Source organism: Gastrolobium bilobum, unplaced genomic scaffold, assembly GCF_033153095.1.
Source record: "Gastrolobium bilobum isolate Gb01-03AN ecotype WA unplaced genomic scaffold, APGP_CSIRO_Gbil_v1 utg1481, whole genome shotgun sequence".
NCBI classification, from domain to species: domain Eukaryota; kingdom Viridiplantae; phylum Streptophyta; class Magnoliopsida; order Fabales; family Fabaceae; genus Gastrolobium; species Gastrolobium bilobum.
The window spans coordinates 26080-51965 of record NW_026898629.1 but is presented as its reverse complement, the minus strand read 5'-3'; the positions used below and the strand labels follow the sequence as shown (position 1 = coordinate 51965).

Here is a 25886-nt window from a genome sequence, read left to right as displayed (position 1 = left end):
AAAATCTCAAAAAACAAAAGCTAATCTTTTTAATTTTATTTTTTATTTTTTTATTGTTTTTTATTTTTTTATTTTTCAAAAAATCCCACTTTTTTTTAATTTTAAATTTTGCGGGTCGTGTCGTGTCGACCCGGGACCCGCAACAAGTCGTGTCAGGGTTCGTGTTTTGTGACCCGTTTACAAAACGGGTCGTGTCAGGGTCGTGTCAAATAGTGTACGGGTCGAAAACGTGTCGTGTCGTGTCGGGTTGACTCGTATTGCCACTCCTACATGCCTCTTATGTTGCCTTTTTTTTTTCATCATTAATAATACATTGTGTTTTGGAATGTAAATTTTTTAAAATATACCATTTTTTTTTAAATCCCAAAATACCATCGTAATACGAGGAGATAACTTTATCTAGAAAAAAATTTTCCTTAAAATAATTATCATATTAGAATTTTAAATCTTGTCAAGTAAAATATTCACATACTTCTTTTTTAAGTTTCTTCTTCACACCTACTAAAAAAACACTAGCCATTTCAACTACTTTTAAAAAATAGAGGATGACACATAAATTATTCATAAAAATAAAAGCTAGATGGGGTATGTTTACAAAAAAAAAAAAAAAAAAAAGAGCTTGATGGGGTATTATTATGGCCAATGTCTGATAGGGATTACACACAAAAGTTTCTAAAATATGGCCTTAAGCCCTTAACTTGTAGTTGAGTGATAAGTGATAGGAATCAATTGCAAATCCTGTTTTCTTTTCACACACAAGCCAAAGGATTTAGTCATATCAAGCTCTTCAGGCATGTCTCCTTTGCCATCTTCCAATCAAAATGGAAAAACAAAATTGCAAGTGAAATTTCAACATTAACAATGCCAAACGTAATGCCAGGGAAAATCCTTCTTCCAGCATCAAATGGGATAAACTGAAATTCTGCACCTTTGTAATCAATTGAGTTATCAAGGAACCTTTCTGGATAAAATTTCTCAGCTTCAATCCAATAGTTGGGATCCCTCCCAATTGCCCATGCATTAACAATGACCTTGCTCTTGGCTGGTATCTCATACCTATTAATCTCACATCTTTCACTGCATTCCCTTGGAAGCAACAATGCAATAGGTGGATGTAGACGCAAGGTTTCTTTGATAACTGATCTCAAGTATTTCAGTTCATGAATACTTGTTTCATCCACATATCATTTCCCATCAAATACTCTTCTTACCTCCATTTGTGCTTTCTCCAACACCCATGGGTTTTTCACCAGTTCTGACATTGCCCAATCGATTGTTGTTGATGAAGTGTCACTTCCAGCACTGAAAATGTCCTGAAAGATATCTTGGGGCATGACATTATGTAAAATAATCACCAAGAGTTCATCACAGAATCAAATTTATCGGTTTAGCATAAGGTTAAATATGTGTTTTCCAATAAAGTTGCCTTTAAAACCTAAATCCATCAAATTCATTTATTGTTTATGTGTGAAATTACTTAAAATCTCCTATATGATTCAGATTTGGAAATTCTGCAAGGTTTTTTTTATAGGTAAAATATTGAAAAAAATTATTGCCTTTACAATACTGTAAAAAAAATTTCAAGACTAGTATTTTCAATCATACTTTGCTCGCATCAAACAATTGTTGACAATGAAAAAAAATTGAAAAACAAAAAATCTTAGCTAGGAAATTTTTGACTTGATCTATTTATCTTGGAAATTTTGCATGATTTTTAACAGAAACATACTAACCAAAATGGTTGCTTTGACAATACTTTCATATAGAGGATGTTCGAGGTCAGTATTCTTCTGAAGTCTTAAAAGAGCATCAATTAGATCTTCCCCATTTTCTTCACCAAAAGCTTCTTTCTCCAAAATTTTATCCTTGTGATCCCTTACCATGTTCTCAAGTATCCTATCCGTTTCTCGATGAATCTTCTCAACTTTAGTCTTAATCCCAGTAAGAACTTGAAGAACTCCAATGAAAGGATACAGATCCGCACGAGAGAACCCTGCAACTGCCTTTGAGACATCCTTCATAAGATCTATATAAACTTGTTGGTCCCTGGATTTTCCACCTAAAACACTCCGTGATATTAATCCATATGCCAATGAAGTAATCTTCTTACTTAGATTGATTGACGACCCTTCACTCAAAGATATCTCATTGACAAGATTTGACAACTCTTCTTCCCTAATTGATCTGAAGGACTCAACACGCTTTGGTGCTAGTAACTCCACTGCACAAATCTTTCTCATCTGCCTCCAATAAGTTCGATGTGGAATGAAGTTCATGCTCTTATTACCATAAGTGATTACTTTTGCAGCAAGCACATGAGGCCTATTTGCAAAGTTGGTATCATGTGTTTTCATCACTTCTTTGGCCATTTGTGGTGAAGATACCACTATGCAGGAAAGCTCACCAAGTTGTATATGCATGAGAGGGCCATATTGATTTGCCAATTCTGCTAGGGAGCGATGAGGCAGAGTTCCAAGATGGTGGATGTTCCCTATGAGAGGTAGTTTCTTTGGTCCTGGTGGCAACTTGGAGTTTGAGTTCTTGGTTTTTGATCTCCAAATTATGTTGATTATCATGAACACAAAGAGGGAGAAAGGAAGGATTGTAGACAAGAAAATGTGAACCTCCAACCCCATGATTGTAATGGAAAACGAACTCTCCATAAAACCTAACAATCAAGGGACAAAATAACGAAAAATAAATTTGCAGCTTGATGCTGAAATGAGTAGAGCTAAAGGAGAAACACCTAATGTGAAAGTGGTCACAGAAATAAACATTAAAAAATCGGCAAACACGTGGGATAAGGGCCCAGCTACACTTAACAGCAAAACCCTAACAAGAACGAAGGGCCAGGCCCAAGTGATACTCCAAATCCTTTCGAGACACACCTGTCTACCCCAGACGGTGACTGAAGCCACAAAAGAAAAGGAAACAGGGGAAGAAAGTCAGATCAAAGGCACGAAGAGGGAAGTAGAGCACGAGATACTCTCCCAAATGAGACACATGGAGCCAACTCTTAATGAAGAGGCTCTGAGCAGGGCGATTGCCTGCATGTATCCCAGAACGGTGGTGATACCCTCTTGGACTAGGAAGGAGAACCTGCCACCAGAAAGGCATAGGGAGAAGGGGATTCAGCGATCGAGGAGCAATAGCCCAACCAAGTCTCTGTTGGAGACCAGAGATTTAAAACATCTTGTAGAAAGGAAGGACAATGGGAAGAGTGGGCCCCAGAAACCCACTAGAACTCTCCCAGGTGTCCAATGAACGTTCTAGTTTGGAACTGCCGAGGAGCGGCAAAGAAGAGGTTCAAAAGTATGATGGGAACTTTGTCCAAGAAACACCAGTGTGACATGGTTGTGATCCTCGAGCCGAGGGTGAGTGGAATGCGTGCCACAAAGATTATCCGTAGTCTGGGGTTCGACGATTCCATTACGGAGGACGCGGTGGGTTTTTCAGGGGGTCTATGGATTCTCTGGAATCAATCTAGCTGCTCTTTGAAGCTAATTGAGTAAGGGGACCAATTTATTTTGGTTCAAGTCTCCATTCCCAATAAGTAGCCATTTATGTTTACTGCTATTTATGCCAACCCCAGGGTAGAGCACTGTCAGACCTTGTGGGATGATCTTCGCCGTATCCAAGCGTCGTTTGAGGAACCTTGGTTACTCGCGGGTGATTTCAACGAGATTCTCACGGCTAGTGAGGAAATAGGGGGAGCACCTGTAAACCTAAGCAGATGCTCTGACTTCTCCGCGGTGCTTGATGACTGTAAGCTCATGGATCTTGGTAGCTGTGGATCTCATTTCACCTGGAAGGGTCCCAAGTTCTCCCACCTTGATCGGGTATATAAGAGACTAGATAGAGCAGTGGCAAACTCTCAGTGAAGGCTGTGTTATGAAGAAGCTGTGGTTAAGGTCCTCCTCCGCAGGTTATACTCCGACCACAACCCTCTCCTTATTTCTTTGTTTACTGCCTCAGCTAACTGGTCTCCGAGACCTTTTAGACTTTTTCCTCCTTGGCTAGAGCACCCCAACTTTAAGCAGGTTCTGGAGGAAAATTGGGATTCTCAATCAGGGACTTCTCTAAACCTGTCCAGATTAGTGCCCGTTTTGAAAGACTCGAATTACAATACCTTTGGAATCATCAGCCGAAAAAAGAACTCCCTCATCAGGAGGATCGAAGGGATACAAAGGAAATCAGACTGTGGTTTTAATCCATTCTTAATCAAACTGGAAATTGATCTGAGAGGCGAACTTGAGGATACTCTGGAGCTAGAGGAACAGTTGTGGTTTAACAAAGCTAGAATGGCTTGGATCAAGGATGGAGACCGCAACACTAAGTTCTACCATGTCACGACCATTACTAGTAGACGCAGGAATAAGATCCTAGCGTTAAGGAATAGGAGAGGGATATGGGTTAGAAGGGATGAAGACCTGAAGAGCATTGTGTCCAACTTCTATGTCAACCTATTCACTGAAGACCAGCCCATCAGGGGCTGGAGAAACTCCTCATCTTCTTGGCCCCTGCTCGAGTCTAAGGAGGTTCAGAACCTTAGCAAATCCTTTTTGAATGAAGAAATTAGGTCTGCCTTCTTCCAGATGGGCCCGCATAAGGCACCTGGGCCCGATGGATTTCCAGCAGCCTTTTACCAAAGGAACTGGAGCTTTCTGGCAAACAAAGTGTGCAATGATGTTAGAAACTACCTTGAGAAGCCTGAGGAGATTAGTAACATTAATGAAACCTTATTGGTTCTGATTCCCAAAGTGGATAAGCCGGAGAGAGTCGAACAGTTCCGTCCTATAGCTCTGTGTAATGTGTTGTATAAAGCAATAACCAAGCTGGTTGTCAACAGGCTGAAGCCCGTCATGGACAAGCTAATCTCCATTTTCCAAACCAGCTTTGTCCCAGGGAGGATTATTCATGATAATGTGATCATAGCGCAGGAAATGACACATTCCATGAATAGACAAACTGGCAAGAAGGCTTACATGTCTATCAAGATTGATCTGGCCAAAGCGTATGGCCGCTTAAACTGGAATTTTGTTAACCGGATCCTGGTAGAGGCTGGCATTCCCCAGCACCTGGCTAATATTATTGAGGCTTGTATTAACTCAACTACTTTCCAGGTTTTGTGGAATGGCAGCCCCTCCAACAAATTCAGACCTACCAGAGGCATTAGACAAGGTGACCCGATCTCCCCTTATCTTTTTTGTTCTTTGTTTGGACAAGCTCTCCCATATCATCGCAGAAGCAGTTCGAAGTAAGAAATGAAAACCGATGAAAGCTGGTAGGAATGGTCCCCTTATTTTCCACCTTATGTTTGCAGACGACTTAGTCCTCTTCGGGGAAGCAAACCTTGAACAACTGGGGGTGATGATGGACTGCCTTAAGGAATTCTGTGACATGTCTGGCCAACTAGTGAGTATTGAAAATTCAATGATCTATTTCTCTAAGAACACTCCTCTGGCAGCTAAAGAAGAAATCTCCAGAACTAGTGGTTTCTTGGCTGCCAGCTCATTAGGAAAGTATCTGGGATCAATGTTGTATCATGGGCGGGGGCGTAGAAGAAACTATGCTGGTGTTCTGGATAGGGTCAAAATGAGATTGTCCAAGTGGAAGAGTCATCTCCTCTCATTCGCAGGAAGAGTTACCCTAGCCAATTCAGTGCTTAGCGCTATCCCAGTGTATCACATGCAACATGGTGATCTTCCTATAATCGTATGCAAGAAAATTGAAAAAATCCATTGTTCCTTTATATGGGGAGACTTAAGAGAGAAGAAGAAAGCGCATCTCATAGTGTGGGACGCGTTGTGCAAACCTAGACAGGTGGGTGGACTGGGAATTCATAATTTGAAAGTCCATAATGTTGCCTTTATGCACAAGCTCTCCTGGAGACTGTTAAATAATAAGGACTCACTATGGGCACAAGTTCTCCGAGGCAAATACGAAAGAAACACAGACCTTAGAAGACAGGTTAGAGTTCAATCGTATGACTCTTCCTTATGGAAAGGGGTGGGCAGCGTGTGGAATGATTTCTTGAACATCATGTACTGGGATGTGGGTAATGGGAAAGACATCCTCTTCTGGGATGACGTTTGGACACACCTAGAGAGACCCCTATCTGAGTATTCTTTGGAAGATTCGATGCTTATTGATTACGACACCAGAGTGGTAGAGCTGAGAAATCACATCACAGGTGAGTGGGACATGGAGCTCCTGAAACTGATGGTTCCGATTGAGGTCTTGAATCACATCAAGGCTATTCTTCCTCCTTCAGAAGACAGGGGAGCAGACAACCTGATTGGGGGGAACCTGGGTTCCCAAAAGAACGTGGTGAAGCTAGCTTACAATCGTTTGATGAACTTGGATTCCATGGAGGTAGACCCCACTTGGCAGGTAATCTGGAATTGGAAGGGACCCCAAAGAATTCGTTGTTCGCTTGGATGGTCTACCATGGACGAATCCTTACAAAGGAGCATACAGCAAAATGGAGTGGATCTCCTCTCTGCCATGTCTGCATCTCCAAAGTTGAGAGTATCTCCCATGTGCTCAGAGATTGTAGCAAGGCTGCTTCGGTCTGGCTGAAATGGTTTGCAGGTAAGCCCCACTCTGATTTTTTCTCTCTGGCTACCAATGATTGGATCACGAAAAACCTGAGGAAATGATGGTCTACTTGTTAGCTATTGGACTGGAAAGACATTTTCATTACCACTACCTGGTTCCTTTGGAGATGACACAATAATGAAATTTATGATCCCACCTTCACGAGACCAGCCAACCCAATTCTGGTGATCTCAGCATATATTAGAGACATTAGAGCAAGTCTGCTGAATCGTAACCAAGTACAGGCTCACCCTCAAGCCAGAACATGTGTGAATTGGACTCCCCCCCCCCCACGGATGGTGGAAACTTAACGTGGACGCTGCTGTCAAGTAAGGATCTGCCATGGCAGCATGTGGAGGGCTCATAAGAGATCAATATGGCTGCTGGGTCTCAAGTTTTTTGTACAAAGTTGGCAGTTGCTCCCCCTTGATAGCAGAACTTTTGGCTATCTTAAGAGGTATACAAATGGCGTGGGATTGTCATGCTCATTGTCTGATAGTGGAGAGCGATTGCCTAACTGCCATCCAAGAAATTAACCGGGAAGATGGAGTTAGATTACAACATCAACTCATCAATAGCATCAAGAGCTGGGCTAACAGAGACTGGTCTTTAACTTTCAGCCACGTAAATAGGAAATGTAATGCAGGTGCAGATTGCCTTGCAAAGTTAGCATTCACTGCTAGGGAGGCCTTTCGTTTTACTTTCCACCCCTCCCCCTGTTCTGGATCATATTTTGGATTCAGATATCTCCTGCTATAGTTTCTTTTGGGCCTTTGCCCCTTTATAATACTAAAAAAAAAAGGAGAAGTATTTTTACAGTCACCAAGTTATCTCTAGTAAGTTCAAAACAACGTCGTTTTGATATTATAAGATTAAAAAATTATAGTAATGAAGACTAATATAATCCTATAATATATTAAAATGATTCACCGGAGATAACTTATCTCTATTGACTTGACATAAAAGAATAATATAAACTATTAAAATGACCCTCACTCAACACCTTAAGATTTTGGGTTGAAATGGTTCTTTACATGGTATCAAAACTTCAGTGACCACAAGGTCATCGATCCTTACTGTCCTTCACTTGTGGAATTAAATAAGCATAAGGTAAATCAAAAATTGGGTCTATACAATAATCCACGCTTCAATAAAAGATTATCACACAACACTTTAAGATGATTTTGGGTTGAAGTGATTTTTTAGCAATGAACACAACATATTACTACAATAAAAGAGAAGCTATAATCTTATGGTATTGTGAAAGTAAATTAATAAAAATTGATATCTAAGATAATGATAGTTTGTAACAAAATATACAATTAGGATTTAGGAAGTATGACTGAAACAACCAGTTCTTCCCGCAGCCACCATAGGCGTGTAAAGATTTCTCTAGATGGACTCGATAGGAGTGTGTCTACATATAGTTCTAGTTAGCTTATTTTTTTTTGGCTTCCTCATTTCCCAAAAAAGCACTTTAAAAATTTGGATAAGTTATTTTATATATTTTTTATGTCAACCTTATCTAAATTATTAGATCAGAATCTCCACTAATTTTATTATTTTTCTCTCTTTTTAAGATTTTGATAAAACAAAGGTAAGCATGAAAAAAGTAAATAGAAATGTAAAATAACCTATCACCTGGAAATTTCTTCTCTCAAGAAGTGGTTATTTTTTAATACGTAAGTTATGGATTTCCATTGAATTATTTCAAAGATGCATTCTTTTGGATTAACTAGATCACTAAGAGTTTACCAAAAAAAAAAAAAAAAAGATAACTAAGAAGAATTTCAAGTACTGATATCTTTGCGTAAAAGCAAAAGACTCAATTGGGGTCGGGATCAACTTTATTCATATAAGAATAAAAAAATTTATTATTTATTTTTAAGTGTTGATCTATTTTTATTCGACATAATTAAAAAATTATACTCGGTAAATATAAGTCGAAATAACAATTAAGATTAAAGGTATATTTTAGACTGATATAACTCACAAACATGACATTCATAATAGACAACGAGTTGAAAAAAGAATGCTAGAAAGGATATTACTAACCTTTCTTATATAATAAAACTAGGGACAGACATTTTAGTTAAAACTTCCATTTTTTATTTAATATTTAAATTTTTTTTAAAAAAACTCTCACTTTTTTCTTTATGATTTGTTTCTCTTATTATAAAATACAATAGTCTCATTTAAAATGACATAATTTTAATCCCATTAAACTATTATATAAGTTTTGCATATAATTTTTTTAGAAAAGAAAAACCAAAATATAGCTTTTTTGGTGGGAGGGGGTTGCATGACAATACAGAATTTTGAATAGAGTTATAGAGAAATAATTATATCATGTTGTATGAAATAATTATCTCATATATCTCATGCATTAAAGACAAAATAGTGAAGTTTATTATTTTTTTTAAATAATAGACCTCACTATCGTATCTTATACAATATGAGATAAATTATACAACATGAGATAAATATATGTCATAGTTATGTATCGAAAATATCACTTTGCTTTCCTCCTCTCAAGTCTTATCCTCTGCGATAACTGTTTTCTTCTTTCTTGAGTGTCGAGTAAACCAACCAGTCAACCACTAATGTAGCCTGTCTTTGTTAAGGACTGGTCTTCCAGTTCAGTCATTTAAAGTTGGGCCCAACCCATTGTAAGTAAGATAATATAACAAACTAGAATATAACTCGTGTACAGATATGGAAAAAAAGAAAAAAAGAAGAAGAAAATATTACTTCTATCTTTTTGGTATCATTTCTTGCAAACTTGAATGGTTAAAAACTTCCATGAAGCATTTTGGTTAAATGTTTGATGCAGACACAACCCCACAATGTCAGCTGAAAATTGCGACTTCCAAGTTTAAACATTTAACAAACCATTTTCAACACTAACCTGTCCAATTAATTACGACAGTACACAAGTATCTATATCGTTAATACATATATAGTTCATGCATCCATGATAAACACACAATTAAACATAGTAGATGAGTTTGAATTTATCAGTTAAATAAAGTACAATTTTTCTTTTCTTTTCCTTTTTTGATACAGAATAACTTGCATACAAGGGTACTGTGACTACCATATCAATAATATACAATTCCAACATGTCTATATTAGGAACTAATCTAAACTTCCGCTTACAAGATTGGCTACAGAGCCACCTGCGTTAAGGAATATTAAATATCGTGTGGATGATTTTGACAAAGTTGAAAAGGTTTTGGTGGCTAGGGATGAGGGACTGAGAGCTGAGATTGGGCCACTGCTACAGAAGATTGAGATGGAGAGAACTGATGAAGAGAGAGGAACTGTGTGAGAGAGGCAAAAAAGTGCAGGAAAGTTATGAAACATTACTGAAGGAAGTGAATATCCCTTGGCAAAGAAAGAGGGTAATCCAGGATTTTTCCCAAAAAAAGAAAAGAAAAGAAATTTTAACTATCTGCCTAAGTTTAACTTTTTTTTTTTTTTTTGGTTACCTTAACTTTTCTTTTTACATGTAATACCACAGGAACTTAATGGAAGATTATCGATGTTTAATAAGTCAATAGAGGAACTGGAAAGGAAACTTTCTTTTGACCATTTCAATCCTCTGTGCTTCCGTAAATATGCTTTTCTGCTGGGCTGGATCTGATGAACTTGGATGCTCATCCTTGACATTAATTTGAGAAATAGCCTTCTTTCCATGCAATCCCGGCAACATATACCTGTTGTCATCATCATCATCATCAAGGTCTATCAACTCAATAACATTTTCCGATACCAATCTTCCCCCATCTGGCACAAAAGAGATATGTGAAGCTTACATAACATTACATTTGCCAGCACAATAACTCAAGCAAAAGCTTGAAAAAGATAGAATAGTAGATTCTGTAATCCAAATAAAATATTGGTAGCTGCCTGCCTCATCATTCATGGATAATCCAGCCTCTGGCTCTTCTAATTGACAATATATGCTTTCATTAAATTCAAACAGTTTTCTAAGAGAACAGAAATATAAAACGAGAACAGAAATCAAAAGAAAACCTCAACAGTTACAAGTTAAAATTAGGGTCCTCAAATCTGACAAAATACCCACAACCAGGACTCTACAAATTAAACCATGAGCTGAACATCATAGGGAGACAATAGGAACGATGTTCTATTTGTCGTAAGATAACAAAGGAAAATCAATATTAGGCTTCTTTGCACGAGTAGACATCTTATGCTAAATTAGGGGTAAACTAGTGATATAAAGCTCCTGCTATGTCTTGTATTGCAGGGCAAATTTTGATGTGCGGATCAATTGTAGGCAGCCTTACTTTGTGTAGAAAATTAGAATTCAAACATGTTTCCGTTTTTATTTCCTATTAATTAGGATTGATTAGGATTGATTATGATTGATTAGGATTAATTGTGATTGATTAGAATTGATTGTGATTAGGATTGTGATAGGATTGATTAGTCATCGCTTAGTCATTCTTAGCGATTCTTTCTTGTATAAATACTCACTCATGTAATTTATTCAATATCAATATACAAAAACTTCTTTTCAATATGGTATCAGAGCGGGTTCGTTCCTACCCTAATTCAAATCTGAAATAACCATCCAAACACTTCCATCACCGTCAAACACCTCCTAAACACCGCCTTGAATCTGTCCAACACAGAAACCTAGTTTACTGACCTCCGATCAAAAAAAGTGAGGTGACCATTCGACTCAGAAGGATCCGACGAGTCGACCGCCGCTGGACCCATCGCCGTCAGCCGCTGCACGCGCCACCACGCGCCGCCTTCCAGACGTTTTTTTTCCGTCGCGACTTGCACAGACCTTCTCGCCGGCTTCTCCCCTTCCTGTTCCAGAGGTCAGATCAAAAGTTTACAAAACTTGATTTTTCATCAACGGTCAACCCTTCTCTTTTTATTCATGGCTTCCTCAAAACACTCTTTTTATTACCACGAGCAACCTCCTAAGGCCACTAGTCATGTGGTCCAGCAAGGTACAACTTTCCATGTTGATAGTCAAAATCATTGGATCCTTGATTCTGGAGCCTCTGATCATATGACAGGTAATCTTGGCTTGTTTTGTTCATACACTCCATATTCTGAACCTTCTCGGGTCAAGATCGCCGATGGCAGTTTTTCCCAGATTGCGGGACACGGAACCATTAAACTTTCTGAGCTGATTACTTTGACATCAGTTCTTTATGTTCCTTCTCTGACTTGTAATCTCATTTCCATTAGCAAGCTCACCTCTGAGTTGCATTGCTTTGCTAAATTCTTTCCACATGGTTGTGTTTTTCAGGAACAGGACTCGGAGAGGATGATTGGCAGTGCTAGAGAGGATGGTGGACTTTACTACTTTGAGGAGGATGTGACTCATGAAGCTGTTTTCGTAGAAAAAAACTCTATGTTTCCTTTTGATTCATGTAATGATGTTATGCTGTGGCATCGTAGGCTAGGCCATCCAAATTTTATTTATCTTCAGAAGTTGTTGCCAAACTTATTTATTAATAAAAGTCCAAGTTTGTTTTCTTGTGATATTTGTCAACTTGCCAAGCATACTCGTGCTCATTATCCTTCTAAAGTTCACCATGACTCTTCCCCATTTTCCTTAATTCATAGCGACATATGGGGTCCAGCCCGTGTTAAAAATATTTCAGGTACTCGATGGTTCATTACCTTCATTGATGACCATTCTCGAGTTTGTTGGGTGTATCTTCTAAAGGATAAGTCCGATGCTGCATCCGTGTTTAAAAAATTTCATGCCATGGTTCAAACCCAATTCCAAGTTGCTATACAAATTCTTCGTACAGATAATGGCAAAGAGTATTTTAACTCTATTCTTGGAGAATATCTTTCCCAACATGGCATCCTTCACCAAAGCTCGTGTCCTGACACACCCCAACAAAACGGAATTGCGGAAAGAAAAAACCGACATCTCCTTGAAGTTGCTCGGGCTCTTATGTTTACCACGAGTGTTCCTAAATATCTTTGGGGAGAGGCAGTTCTCACTGCCTCGTATCTGATAAATCGAATGCCATCTCGCATTCTGAAATTTCAGTCTCCTCTTTCTAGTCTTGTTCGTATCTTCCCTTCCTTCCGAGGTGTCTCCTCCTTACCTCTCAAGTTATTTGGTTGTGTTGTATTTGTCCATATTCCCTCCCATCAACGGTCTAAGCTTGATCCTAAGTCTCTCCAGTGTGTCTTTATTGGTTATTCTCCTACTCAACGTGGCTATAAGTGTTATTCACCCTCTCTTCGTAAGGTCTTTGTCTCTATGGATGTCACTTTTTCTGAGAATGACCCTTTCTTCCCCTCGACTTCTCTTCAGGGGGAGTCTATAGGAGTAGATGAAGATCAGTCATGGGAACCTATTAATGCCACAGTATTACCTCTACTTTTGGAAACAGGGGGAGCTACAGAATCCTCACCATCAGGAGCCTCCTCAAAATGGGGACAAGATTATAGCAGGCGAAAGCCTCCTCAAAGTGTGAATAACCCAGAGCCTCTACACTGCCAGGATTCTGAACCATGTTCTAGTTCCAGCACCCCAATACTTGAGTGTCATGGTAAAAATGATCTACACTTGCCCATTGCTCTCAGAAAAGGTACTCGATCTTGTACTACTCATCCTATTTCTAATCATATTTCATATGGAAAGTTGTCCCCAGGGTTTCGTGCTTTCAATACTATGTTGGATAGTACAAAGATACCGAGAAATATACATGAGGCTCTCAATGATAAAAAATGGAGGGATGCTGTCTTTAAAGAAATGAATGCTTTAGAAAGAAATGGAACTTGGGAGATAGTGACCCTACCCAAAGGAAAAAAGGCAGTAGGATGCAAATGGGTGTTTACAATAAAATTCAATGCAGATAATAGCATCAACAGATACAAGGCAAGATTGGTTGCAAAGGGTTTCACTCAGACTCATGGGATAGATTATCATGAGACTTTTGCTCCGGTTGCTAAAGTCAATACCATCCGAGTTCTCTTATCTCTTGCTGCCAATCTAGATTGGCCTCTGCAACAGTTAGATGTGAAGAATGCATTCCTAAATGGTGACTTACATGAAGAAGTCTATATGGATCCTCCACCTGGTTTTGAAAGGGGAAATGAATCAGTGTGTAAACTAAAAAAGTCTCTATATGGATTGAAACAGTCTCCTAGAGAATGGTTCGACAAATTCACACAAGCAGTCAAAAGAAGAGGCTTCATTCAAGCACAGACTGATCATACTCTCTTCCACAAACACTCTAAGGATGGTAAAATTGCTATTCTTATTGTATATGTAGATGATATAATTCTTACAGGTGATGATATTGAGGAATTGAACACCTTGAAGAAATTTCTAGCAGCTCAATTTGAACTCAAAGACCTTGGCACTCTAATATTTCCTTGGTATGGAAGTTGCTAGGAGCAAAACAGGCATCACTCTAACACAAAAGAAATATGTTCTAGATCTTTTGTTGGAAACAGGAATGTTAGGGTGTAAACCTGCTGAGACACCTGTGGAACCTAATACCAAGTTAGGTATTGAAGATGGGAATGAGGTGGATAAAGAACAATATCAGCGATTGGTTGGTAAACTAATCTACTTATCTCATACGCGTCCTGACATTGCCTTTGCGGTGAGTATGATTAGTCAATTCATGCACTCACCCAAGGAGAAGCATCTTAGTGCAGTCTATAGGGTGCTTAGATACCTCAAGAATACTCCAGGAAGAGGATTATTCTTTAAAAAGGGGTATAAAAGGACAATTGAAATCTACACTGATGCAGATTGGGCAGGCTCATCAGTAGACAGAAGATCTACCTCAGGCTATTGCACCTATGTGTGGGGAAATCTTGTTACTTGGAGAAGCAAAAAGCAAACAGTGGTTGCAAGAGTAGTGCTGAAGCAGAATTTCGAGCTTTAGCTCATGGAGTTTGTGAAGGAATCTGGTTGAGAAGACTTCTTCAAGAGTTGAAGATTTCATATTCCCTACCAATAAAACTATATTGTGACAACAAGGCAGCTGTTAGCATTGCTCAAAATCCTGTGCATCATGATCGAACAAAGCACGTGGAAGTTGATCGTCACTTCATCAAAGAAAAATTAGATGATGGAAGTGTGCATTTGATATATGTTCCAACCAAAGAGCAAACGGCAGATGTCCTTACCAAGGGCCTACACCGTCCAGCATTCGAAGACTTGATTGGCAAGTTGGGAATGATCAATATTTACCTCCCAACTTGAGAGGGAGTGTAGAAAATTAGAATTCAAACATGTTTCCGTTTTTATTTCCTATTAATTAGGATTGATTATGATTGATTAGGATTGATTATGATTGATTAGGATTAATTGTGATTGATTAGAATTGATTGTGATTAGGATTGTGATAGGATTGATTAGTCATCGCTTAGTCATTCTTAGCGATTCTTTCTTGTATAAATACTCACTCATGTAATTTATTCAATATCAATATACAAAAACTTCTTTTCAATACTTTGCATTTGCAAGTAGACAGCTTAGGCTACTTTCCAGATTTATAAATTTGTTGCGTAAACTTGGTCGTTCCAACTTCAAACTTTTGGGAAATTCTATGACATTTTCATTTTGAAAATAAGAATGGATGATGTGATGAGTTCATGGTCTCAAATTGTGACTAATTATAGTTGCATAATCATTCAATCACCTAAGAAACCAGTTAGGCTAAGAACTAGTAGCCTCACTGTTAGGACCCTTGACAAATCATAGAAAAATTGTCTGCGAATTACCGATAGATTATTAAAAGGGATTACAGGACTGTTAGAGGACAATATAACAAGAGTTTTTCCTCCTAGTCACTCCTATCTCTGTTAACAAAGGAACTTAAGCAGAAGATTACAAAATCGAAATAAAGGGACTGGCCATGTGTTGTGGCCTAACACTCAACAGTTCAACTAAGTTATTAAAACATTGCTCTCTACCATAGTCATTACCTACACATTGCCTTAATAAAGCAGGAAACATCACGGTTCCAACTACCCAAAAATCTGACCAAAGTTCATTCATCTGATCACTTCTATCTAATTCAATATTTCTAAGGTAACATTCAAAAAATGCATATCTGCATGCAGAATTTCCATACCTGATGCACCTAGAGCATCTTTCTTTGCTTTGCTTGGGAACTGAGTAGTGCCAGCACCAAGAGAGTGGGGAGTATCGTCATTTCTTTGCAAAGGAGCAGGGCCCCCAGTGTCAATTCCAAACTCGTAGCCATTAACATCCATTTCATTCAACTCTTCATCCTCTTTATCTATGACTTGAAAAGTAACCTTAGGATCAGCTGGAGGCTCCCCCTTATTGTTTCCACGACTAGAGGCATCTGCACTCATTAAAAGCTTTGTATCAACCTCCAATCTCACAACCCTACGATTCAGTTCACCAAATTTCCTCACCAAAGACTCAACCAATGCCTTAAGCCTAAGCTTCTCATCTTCTAATTTGTGGTTTTCAGTTCTCAACTCTTCAAGGGTTGCCAAATTCTTCTTCACTCCTTCCAATTCATTGTTTTTTATCTTAAGTGCAGCCAAAACATTCTTGTCATCTAGCTTCTCATCCTCCAACTCACGGACTCTGATCCTAAGCTTATGCAAAGCATTGCTATCTTCCACCCATTTTGTCTTCAACTCCTTCAGCTTGGAATTTTCACACTCTAATTCAAGGTTCTTATTCTTTAGCTCTTCAATAGTTTTTTTATCAACCAATCCATTTGTCTTCACTTCCTTCAGCAATGTTTCATAACTCTCCTGCACTTTCTTGCCCCTCTCACACAGTTCCTCTCTCTTCATCAGTTCTTCTTGAACTTGAATCCTCTCCAGCCTCTCCATCTCAATCTTATGTAGGAGTGGCCCAATCTCATCTCTGAGTCTCTCATCCCTAGCCACCAAAACCTTTTCGACTCTGTCAAAATCATCCACAAGATACGCAGCACGCAATACTGAGATGAGTTCAGTAATGCTCTTCTCCTCAAAGTTTCCATGGCTGCTCGATGCCACAGACGGTGACCCAGGTTCTGTTTTGGGTCGAGAGTTCATGAAAAACCTAGAAAGGTACAAACTTTGGAAGAAAAGAGCGGAGGAAACAATGGGTTTGGAAAAAGTCACCGGCTTTTGATCATAAGATAACGAGAAAAAGAGGCTTGTTCCTAAGCAGAAGAGAGAGAGAAAAAACTGAAAAGGGTTTATGTGAAATGAAGCAAGGTACACATGTAGAGAGAGAAAGACAGAGAGAGAGACATAGATGGAGATGAAAATGGCGCCTAAAACAGAAGAAATGAAGAAAGATCAGCGACTCTGTAGTTCTTCACACCTTTCGTCTTCCTCTTACCGTGTCTGAATAATTTTTTTTTTTTTTTTTTAAGTATAGGTGTCTGAATAAATTTTAACTACATGCCTTTATTAGTTCATTTACTTTTTAATGACTTTTTCTAATTCAAGTTAAATCCCAGATCCACTGCAAATAGGTTCATGCCTCCCATGTTGCCTTTTTTTTTTTCATGAGAGGTTATAATTAGTACTTTTTTCTTATTACTTGTTACTACTAAATTTTAATCATTGATTTTCGTTAATTTAACGGTTATAATTTACTAAAATTAATAATTAATTCATAAATATGATCCAATAAATTATAACCGTTAGATTGACGAAAATCAACGGTTAAAATTTAGTATTAACAAGTAGTAAGAAAAAAAAGCTATAATTATAACCTTTTCCCATTAATAATACATTGTGTTTTGGAAAGTAAATTTTTTAAAATATACTATTTTTTTTTTAAGATCCCAAAATACCATCGTAATACGAGGAGATAACTTTATCTAGAAACACTTTTTCCTTAAAATAATTATCATATTAGAATTTTAAATCTTGTCAAGTAAAATATTCACATACTTCTTTTTTAAGTTTCTTTTTCACAGCCACTAAAAAACACACTAGCCATTTCAACTTCTTTTAAAAAAAGAGAGGATGACACATCAATTATTCATAAAATAAGGGCTTGATGAGGTATTATTATGGCCAATGTCTGACAGGGAGTACACACAAAAGTTTCTACAATTTGGCCTTAAGCCCTTAACTCGTAGCTGAGTGATAAATGATAGGAATCAACTGCAAATCCTGTTTTCTTTTTACTGACAAGCCAAAGGATTCGGTCATATCAAGCTCTTCAGGCATGTCTCCTTTTGCCATCTTCCAATCAAAATGGAAAAGCAAATTTGCAAGTGAAATTTCAACATTAACAATGCCAAATGTGATGCCAGGGCAAATCCTTCTTCCAGCACCAAATGGGATAAATTGAAATTCTGCACCTTTGTAATCAATTGAGCTATCAAGGAACCTTTCTGGATAAAATTTCTCAGCTTCAATCCAATAGTTAGGATCCCTCCCAATTGTCCATGCATTAACAATGACCTTGCTCTTGGGTGGTATCTCATACCTATTAATCTCACATCTTTCACTGCATTCCCTTGGAAGCAACAATGCAATAGGTGGATGTAGACGCAAGGTTTCTTTGATAACTGATCTCAAGTATTTCAGTTCATGAATACTTGTTTCTTCCACATATCCTTTCCCATCAAATACTCTTCTTACCTCCATTTGTGCTTTCTCCATCACCCTTGGGTTTTTCACCAGTTCTGACATTGCCCAATCGATTGTTGTTGATGAAGTGTCACTTCCAGCACTGAAAATGTCCTGAAAGATATCTTGGGGCATTACATTATGTAAAATAATCACCAAGAGTTTATAATATCCCTAACCTAATTAATTAGCAAATTACATGTAGTTAAATAATTAAGCATGTTTTAGTGAGTAAAATTAAGTATAAGGCTTAATGAAATGAATCTGAGTCACTTTGGAGTTAAAAAGCGTACTCAGTGAAAATTAAGGGGTATAAATGGATACTGGCGAAAGTGCCCAAAATATAAAAATAAAATTATAAATATTCTTAGAATAAAATTCCAGACTTTTGGGTAAATTTTGGTAATTAATGGAGTTGAATAGATAGGCGAACTAATACCCACATGTTACCACTTAACCTATGTTAAGTGATAAAGTAACTAAAGGAACCCAATTTCCTCCCCAAACCCGTCGACGCCAGAAAATAGAGAAGAAGAAGAAGAAGAAAAAGAAGAAGAAAGGGAGAGAGAAGAAGAGGGAGAGGAGGGAGCAAATCCCAACCGTTTTGGGTGATTCAAAAGCCTAAATCACTCTAAATCTTTCCCTCTTTCATAATCCTAGCTTAGTTTTGAGTGGGGAGCATTGTGGAGAGAGATATTGCCTCTCAAAAATTCGGCCCTTTGTGAGATTTTGGGGTTTTGGGAATTTCTACCTCCATGGGAGCTTGAGGAGCGCTCCTTGCTTGGTTGTGCAACCATTGGTGGTAAGATTCTACCCCTTGAACCTTATTTTCATGGAAAATTGCATGAGTTAGGGTTTATGAATAGTGTTTTAGGGTTTTTGATGAAATGTTGTTAAATTAGCTATGTTCTAGGAAGAATGGAGCTTAGAGCATGTTGTGAAAAATGCTAGGAACGACATTTATTCGGTGAAAATGAGCTTAGATAGCTAAGTGAGTATATTTGGAAAATGGCAAGAATATGACACTTAGAGATTAGATTTCTTGCTTTGTAATAAATGGTTTGGTTGGTTGTTGATTATGCCTTGGTGTTGTCTAGGATTGAGGCAATTGGACCAACCTTGAGAGACCAACCATTGGAGCAAGCTATGGAGCTTGATTAGCTCCATTGGATAGGTAAGTTCATGCTTATGTTTGATATGAATTGTATAGCTTGGTTGATAGCTATGAGATGTGATTGGATGCAATATGTGTTAATTGCATAAAACCTTGTGTAGGTTTTGTTTGGTGAGTGGATAATTGTAACTGGTTGCAGAAACTGTTGGTGGGAACAAAGGTTGGCTAAAGCTTGAGGTAAGCCTTCGGACCTTGGGTGTAATTCCCTTGACTGTTCTACCAAGCCCTGAAAGGGTAGAGGTTGTGATTGTGTATATAAATGCAATAAAATAGTGTAATGCTTTGTTATACGTATGTGTATGCATTTGGTGTGGCATAGGATGGTGTTTCCCTATGTTGGTATGTTGCATGACGATGCGTAAATCATACTTGGTAGTTAGCTGGCCAGTAGGACTATTTGCATCTGAGTTTCCTTAGGACAGCTTGAGAGCTCGAGGGATTTCTCCTGGAGATGTGTTGCACTTTGCATAGATATGTATTTACTGCATTATTATTGTTATTGCTATTACACTGATATGGAACTGTGGGGTGGAGAGATGCTCCAAGGACCCCTGGTTTACTGGATATATTCGTATATCTCACCCCGTGTTGTGGGGACCCCCTTTCAGGTAAGGATGCTGCAGGAGCCTCTGGTGGCAAGTGGCCATATCTGGATTATGCATGAAATGTGGCATTTCTTTTGAGATTGTACATGTTGTTTTGTAGCTCACATGTATAGGATTGTAATTCATAGACCATTGATAGATGTATGAATTGTATATTGGAATGGACTTAGCCTATGCTCATGCCTTTGGTCATCTCTTTTGTTGATGAGAGCCAAGGGAATGATCATAGTGTTTTGTTAGCTAAGTTCCATGAATTGTAATGAACATGATGTGTAATTGATGAGTACTTTGAGTTTAATATATGTATGTTCATTAAGTATTGGATTGTTGAACTGGAAACTAAATTAGGTACCTAGTGCTAAATTGGGAAATGTTGAGAAAACAAATACATCCTGTCCGTTTGACCAATTTTCATACCCAATGTGATGGAATTGGAATTTGATGTCTCTATGGAAGTGGTAGACATTCCTCTTAGCTTTCCATAGAGACCAAAATGGTGTAATTTGAGTGAGTATAGCTCAAATTATGAGTGGAAAACCATAGGTAGGCTAAATGACCTTGTTTTGGGTCACCCAGCCCTGTGGATGGCGCCTGGGGCGCCCAATTCACGCTTGGGGCGCCAAATTACGAGATCAGACAGTAGCATCCACGCTTGGGGCGCCAGATTCACGCTTGGGGCGCCAACTTTCTGTTTTCCCACGCTCCGAGCGTGGATCTCACGCTGCGGGCGCGGGGGTTCTGGAGGTTTCACACCCTTTTCTTAGAAAATGCATAACTTTGGCTACGGTGCTCCGATTTGAGCGCGGTTTGAACCCACGCGTAGCTAATGAAGAATCCTATAACATAGTAGAAGATGGGAATCATAAAAGGAGTTTAGAATTAATTTGATAATTAAAGTGATGAAGACATTTAACGATGTATTGTCAAGTAGAATGGGAATATAATATTAAGTTTAGTCCCACTATTCCGCGAAGTATATATAGTTATGATCACGCACTTGGTTATTTAAATCCGGCTTGTTTAAAAAGGAAAAATTTATCCGGTTTTCTAATTGAACCAATGTGATTGTAACTGCGCTTAATGTCGTACGCAATGATAACAATCCGGTTCTAGAACGGGGTGTTACATTTTATGGTATCAAAGCAGTTTCGTAGGGAATAACTGTTAGCTATTGTTGAGTATGCTTAGTGTTTGATGCTTTATAGTTGTTTTGGTACTCTTTATGATTATTGCACTTGTGATCACTAAGTATGAGCCTGATCAACTCATTTCTGTGTGTAACATGTGTAGTGACATGACGAGGAACCGGAATAACCCTGAAACATCGAATGTCAATGCTCAGCCAGACACTGTTTTGGCTGCTCTTGTGAGGCCTAGAAGTGGCCGTGGGGCAACGGGCGTACAGCCTGATCCCGTGGCTGAAGCTCTTGCAGCCGTTCAGAGGGAGTTGGCTGCTAGCAGGCAAGCCAATGAGAATCTAATGAAAACAAATGAAGACTCGCGGACTGCCATGGCCGCAATGATGACCGAGTTAAGGACGTTGAGGGGTGCCAGACCTGCAAACCGGCAACCCACTCCTCCTCCTCACACTGCCACGCCTTCTCCACCTCTTTTACAAGAAGAGGGTGTAATGGGTAACAATGAGGGTGAGGGTAGTCACCATACTGATAGTCATAGTCAACATGTTGAGGTTTGTCAACCACGTGTTGAGCATTTTGCTGAACATGGAACTGAAGAAAGGAGACTGACGACCTTTCGAAAACACAAACCACCTTCCTTTAAGGGAGGCTATGAACCAACGACGGCAGCAAAATGGCTCCAGGCAATGGAGAAGATCTTCAGGATGATGAGATGCCCTGATGCAATGAAGTTGGTCTACTCCGTGTATATGCTGGAAGAGGAAGCTGAGGATTGGTGGACCAATACAGTGCAGCCCTTAGAAGCTGAAGGCCGGGAAATCACCTGGCGGTTGTTCGAGACGTTATTCTTGGACAACTACTTCCCTAGGGAGGCTAGGGAGCAGAAGCAGAACGAGTACAATGATCTAAAGCAAGGGTCGATGTCAATTGACCAATATTTTGCTAAATTCAACGAATTGGTGAAATATGCTAATTATGGGAGAGCCTTACTTACTCCGGCCGAGATGACCTCTAAATTTCAATGGGGTCTGAATGAGAAAATGTCTCGGAAGATGTCTAATTGTGATATCCGAGAGTTTAGCAAGTTTGTGAACCAATGCCGGAGAGTAGAAGAAGTTTATAATGTGGTAAAGAGCAAGAAGTCTTCTGGGACACAAGCGTCAGGTGCTAGTGGAGCAACTGACTCTACTTTAGAAAAGAATAAGAAAATAGATGACAAGAATGGAAAGAAGAAATTGCAAGCGAAGCAATCTGATGATAAATTTAAGAGAAAAGGAAACCAAGGAGAGACAGTTGTGAGTGAATTCCCCCTGTCTAAATGTGACACCTGCGGGAAGACACATAGAGGCACATGTTGGTACGAAACAAAGTCGTGCTTCAAATGTGGCCAACTGGGTTACTTTGCTAATGTATGTCCTACTAGGACTGATCGGATTTCAAATGTACACGCAATTGTTGGATCTCGAGTAGGAGGTCAAGATTATACCTTAGAGCCACATGATGGGGAGGAAACTCTCAGGCAAGTTGAAGGTATGATTTGAAAATTTCTTTCTTGTGAATTGTCCACCCAGTGTAATGATGATAGACATGTTGTTGCATAAAGTGTAATGCATGCATGTGAGTGATGTATTCTTGATGATGCATGCAATGTCTGTGAGAGTGAACATTGTGTTGAATTGACAGATTTGACGTTAGTCTGATCAAGTGGAGCGTAGGCTCTATAACCACAAAAGTTAAAGTTAACAAAAGAATTAATGAAATGGAAAGCTAGAATTATGAACCAAACTGTAAACCTCTAGGTTTAGCTTACGGCTAAAAACCATTAGGAGGTGAAGGTATAACAAAGAAAAGTAGTCTGATAACATGCATAGTTATGCCTGATTGTATGTTAATGTATTGAGGCAAAGAATAAAAGACTATTGCATGAGGGTGTGAAAATGATTGTTCTTGTGAGTTTATGTTATATGAAATTGCATTTAAGATGGATGTGAATTATTAGCGAAGAAATTCTCTAAATAGGAGAATAAGTGGATACGGGGCTTTCTTAATGGAATAATTCCTAAGAGCAGTGACTCTTGGAAGCACCCAGATAAAAATTTGTTTTTAAAAAGGAATAATTCCTTAAAAAGTAAGTCATGAAGTGAGAGTGAAGATGGTATGGTTAGTGAAAGGGCTAATGTACCATTGAATGATGAAAACATGTCATCAGTGAAAGGACTGATATATGTGAAATCAGTGAAAGGACTGATAAAATCATCAGTGAAAGGACTGGTGTGCCATGTCAGTGAAAGGACTGATAAAATCATCAGTGAAAGGACTGGTGTGCCATGTCAGTGAAAGGATTGATATATGTGAAATCAGTGAAAGGACTGATAAAATCATCAGTGAAAGGACTGGTGTGCCATGTCAGTGAAAGGACTGATATGTGAAATCAGTGAAAGGACTGATAAAATCATCAGTGGAAGGACTGATGTGCATGCTAGTGAAAGGATTGGTGCACGATATTAGTGAAAGGACTAATATCTAATTAAAAGTTTAGGTAAGGATTGTATTATCAGTGTAAAGACTGATAGGGTCATCGGTGAAAGGACTGATGGTCTATTATAAATGTAGTTGGTATTATCAGTGGAAAGACTGATGCACTGATGTTTCAATGGAATGGTATCATCAGTGACAAAACTGATGTACAATTAAATAGGATAGGATATTATCAGTGAGAAGGCTGATGTACTAAAGCACATGTGGACAGTAATATTAGAAAAATGACTAATATTAGATCGAAAACTTAGAAAGGGTTCAAAGTTGTAATGAAAAGACTAGTTCACGAAATAGAAAATTTTGTGAGATTTATTATAAACAGCCTTGTAATGATAGGACATGAGAAAAAAGAAAGGAAAAAAAACCTGGTGTTAATAGACAGGTGAGATAAGAGGTAAGGGGTGATAATGGATCATTGAGAAAATAGTCTCTAAAAGGCTGTGTGCCTAACGAAAGGGTTAGCACACAATATGGAGATTGGTGATGATCTTAGGATTGTCTTAAAGATGAGGAGTTTGAAAGTAACATTATTAAAATTGAATAAATGTTGATGAGGTAAGACCATGATGTTTTATGGTTTCGTACCAGAACGAAGGATATAGACCTGGTAGGGATAAAATAACTAGGCTTGAGGAGATTGAGCACTACTTATAAGCTCAAAGGCTTGCACCCAGTGGCAACGTGTGTATAAGTATAGAGATAAAACCAAGATCTTGAAATTTCGCAAGGTTTTCTATAGGTGCAATACTGAGAAAAAAAAAAATGATTGCTTTGACAATACTATAAAAGATGTTCAAGACTAGTATATCCTACTTTGTCTGCATCAAACAATTGTTAACCAAGCAAAAATACAGAAAATATATGGCAATTTTGCATGGATTTTTAACAAAAACATACTAACCAAAATGGTTGCTTTGACAATACTGTCAGATAGAGGATGTTCGAGGTCACTATTCTTCTGAAGCCTTAAAAGAACATCAACTAGATCTTCCCCATTTTCTTCACCAACAGCTTCTGTCTCCAAAATTCTGTTTCTGTGATCTGTTACAATGTTTTCAAGTATCCTATCTATTTCTCGATGCATCTTCTCAACTTTAGTCTTAATCCCAGTAAGAACTTGAAGAACTCCAATGGAAGGATATAGATCAGCAAGAGAGAACCCTGCAACAACCTTTGAGAGATCTTTCATAAGATCTATATAAACTTGTTGGTCCTTGGATTTTGCACCAAAAGCAATTCGTGATGTTATTCCATATGCCAATGAATGAATCTTCTTACTGAGATTCATAGGCGACCCTGCATTCAAGGATATCTCCTTGACAAGATTTAACAACTCTTCTTCCCTAATTGACCTGAAGGACTCAACACGCTTGGGTGCTAGTAGCTCCATTGCACAAATCTTTCTCATCTGCCTCCAATAAGTTCCATGTGGACTGAAGCTCATGCTCTTATTACCATAAGTGATTACTTCTGCAGCAAGCACATGAGGCCTATTTGCAAAGTTGATATCATGTGTTTTCATCACTTCTTTGGCCATTTGTGGTGAAGATACCACTATGCAGGAAAGCTCACCAAGCTGTATATGCATGAGAGGGCCATATTGATTTGCCAATCCTGCTAGGGAGCGATGAGGCAGAGTTCCTAGATGGTGGATATTCCCTATGAGAGGTAGTTTCTTTGGTCCTGGTGGTAACTTGGAGTTTGAGTTCTTGGTTTTTGATCTCCAAATTATGTTGATTATCATGAACACAAAGAGGAAGAGAGGAAGGATTGTGGACAGGAAAATATGAACCTCCAACCCCATGATTGCAATGGAAAACGAAGTCAACATGAATAAGTAATCTGCAGCTTGATGCTGAAATGAGTAAATCTAGAGGAAAAACATCTAATGAGAAACTGGTCACACAGTAATCAACATTAAATAACAGGCTAGCACGTGAGGCCATTTTCAACGCTGAGTTTTTTCTCTCAGAGAAGTTATAATCTATGATTTGTGAAAGTAAATTAATATAAATTGATATCTAAGATAAATGATAATTTGTAACATAATTGTAATTAAAATAATATTCGCAGAAAGAATACGATCGGTTATTACGTTTAACATGACATTTTTTTTCAGGACTTGCTCTAATTTTTTCTTCTTGAAACTTTATATATAGACATTTTTTTTTCTTGTGGCCTGTCTTGTACTAGTGACATGGGATGGAACCATTGATTTTGAATTTGTCCATTCTA

At 38.4% G+C, this 25886-nt stretch overlaps 2 protein-coding genes and 1 pseudogene across 3 annotated transcripts; all 3 read right to left on the bottom strand.

Annotated features, from left to right (window-relative positions):
• Nucleotides 1–693: 693 nt before the first annotated feature.
• On the bottom strand, nucleotides 694–2636 carry LOC133317785 (cytochrome P450 71D9-like; annotated as a pseudogene).
• A 7059-nt stretch (nucleotides 2637–9695) lies between these two features.
• On the bottom strand, nucleotides 9696–16882 carry LOC133317818 (uncharacterized). Of its 2 annotated transcripts, none has more exons than XM_061519711.1 (2): nucleotides 15708–16882; nucleotides 9696–10389 (listed from the first exon to the last, which is right to left on the bottom strand). In XM_061519711.1, exons 1-2 carry the CDS (start codon nucleotides 16654–16656, stop codon nucleotides 10157–10159), a joined length of 1182 nt encoding a protein of 393 aa, XP_061375695.1. In that variant the 5' UTR covers nucleotides 16657–16882; the 3' UTR covers nucleotides 9696–10156. The 2 variants fall into 2 exon arrangements, with proteins under 2 accessions (XP_061375695.1, XP_061375696.1); XM_061519712.1 differs by having other exon boundaries at nucleotides 9696–10319.
• Nucleotides 16883–17688: 806 nt separating this feature from the next.
• Nucleotides 17689–25455, bottom strand: LOC133317819 (cytochrome P450 71D10-like). Its single transcript, XM_061519713.1, has 2 exons — nucleotides 24553–25455; nucleotides 17689–18309 (listed from the first exon to the last, which is right to left on the bottom strand). Exons 1-2 carry the CDS (start codon nucleotides 25453–25455, stop codon nucleotides 17689–17691), a joined length of 1524 nt encoding a protein of 507 aa, XP_061375697.1.
• Nucleotides 25456–25886: the final 431 nt, after the last annotated feature.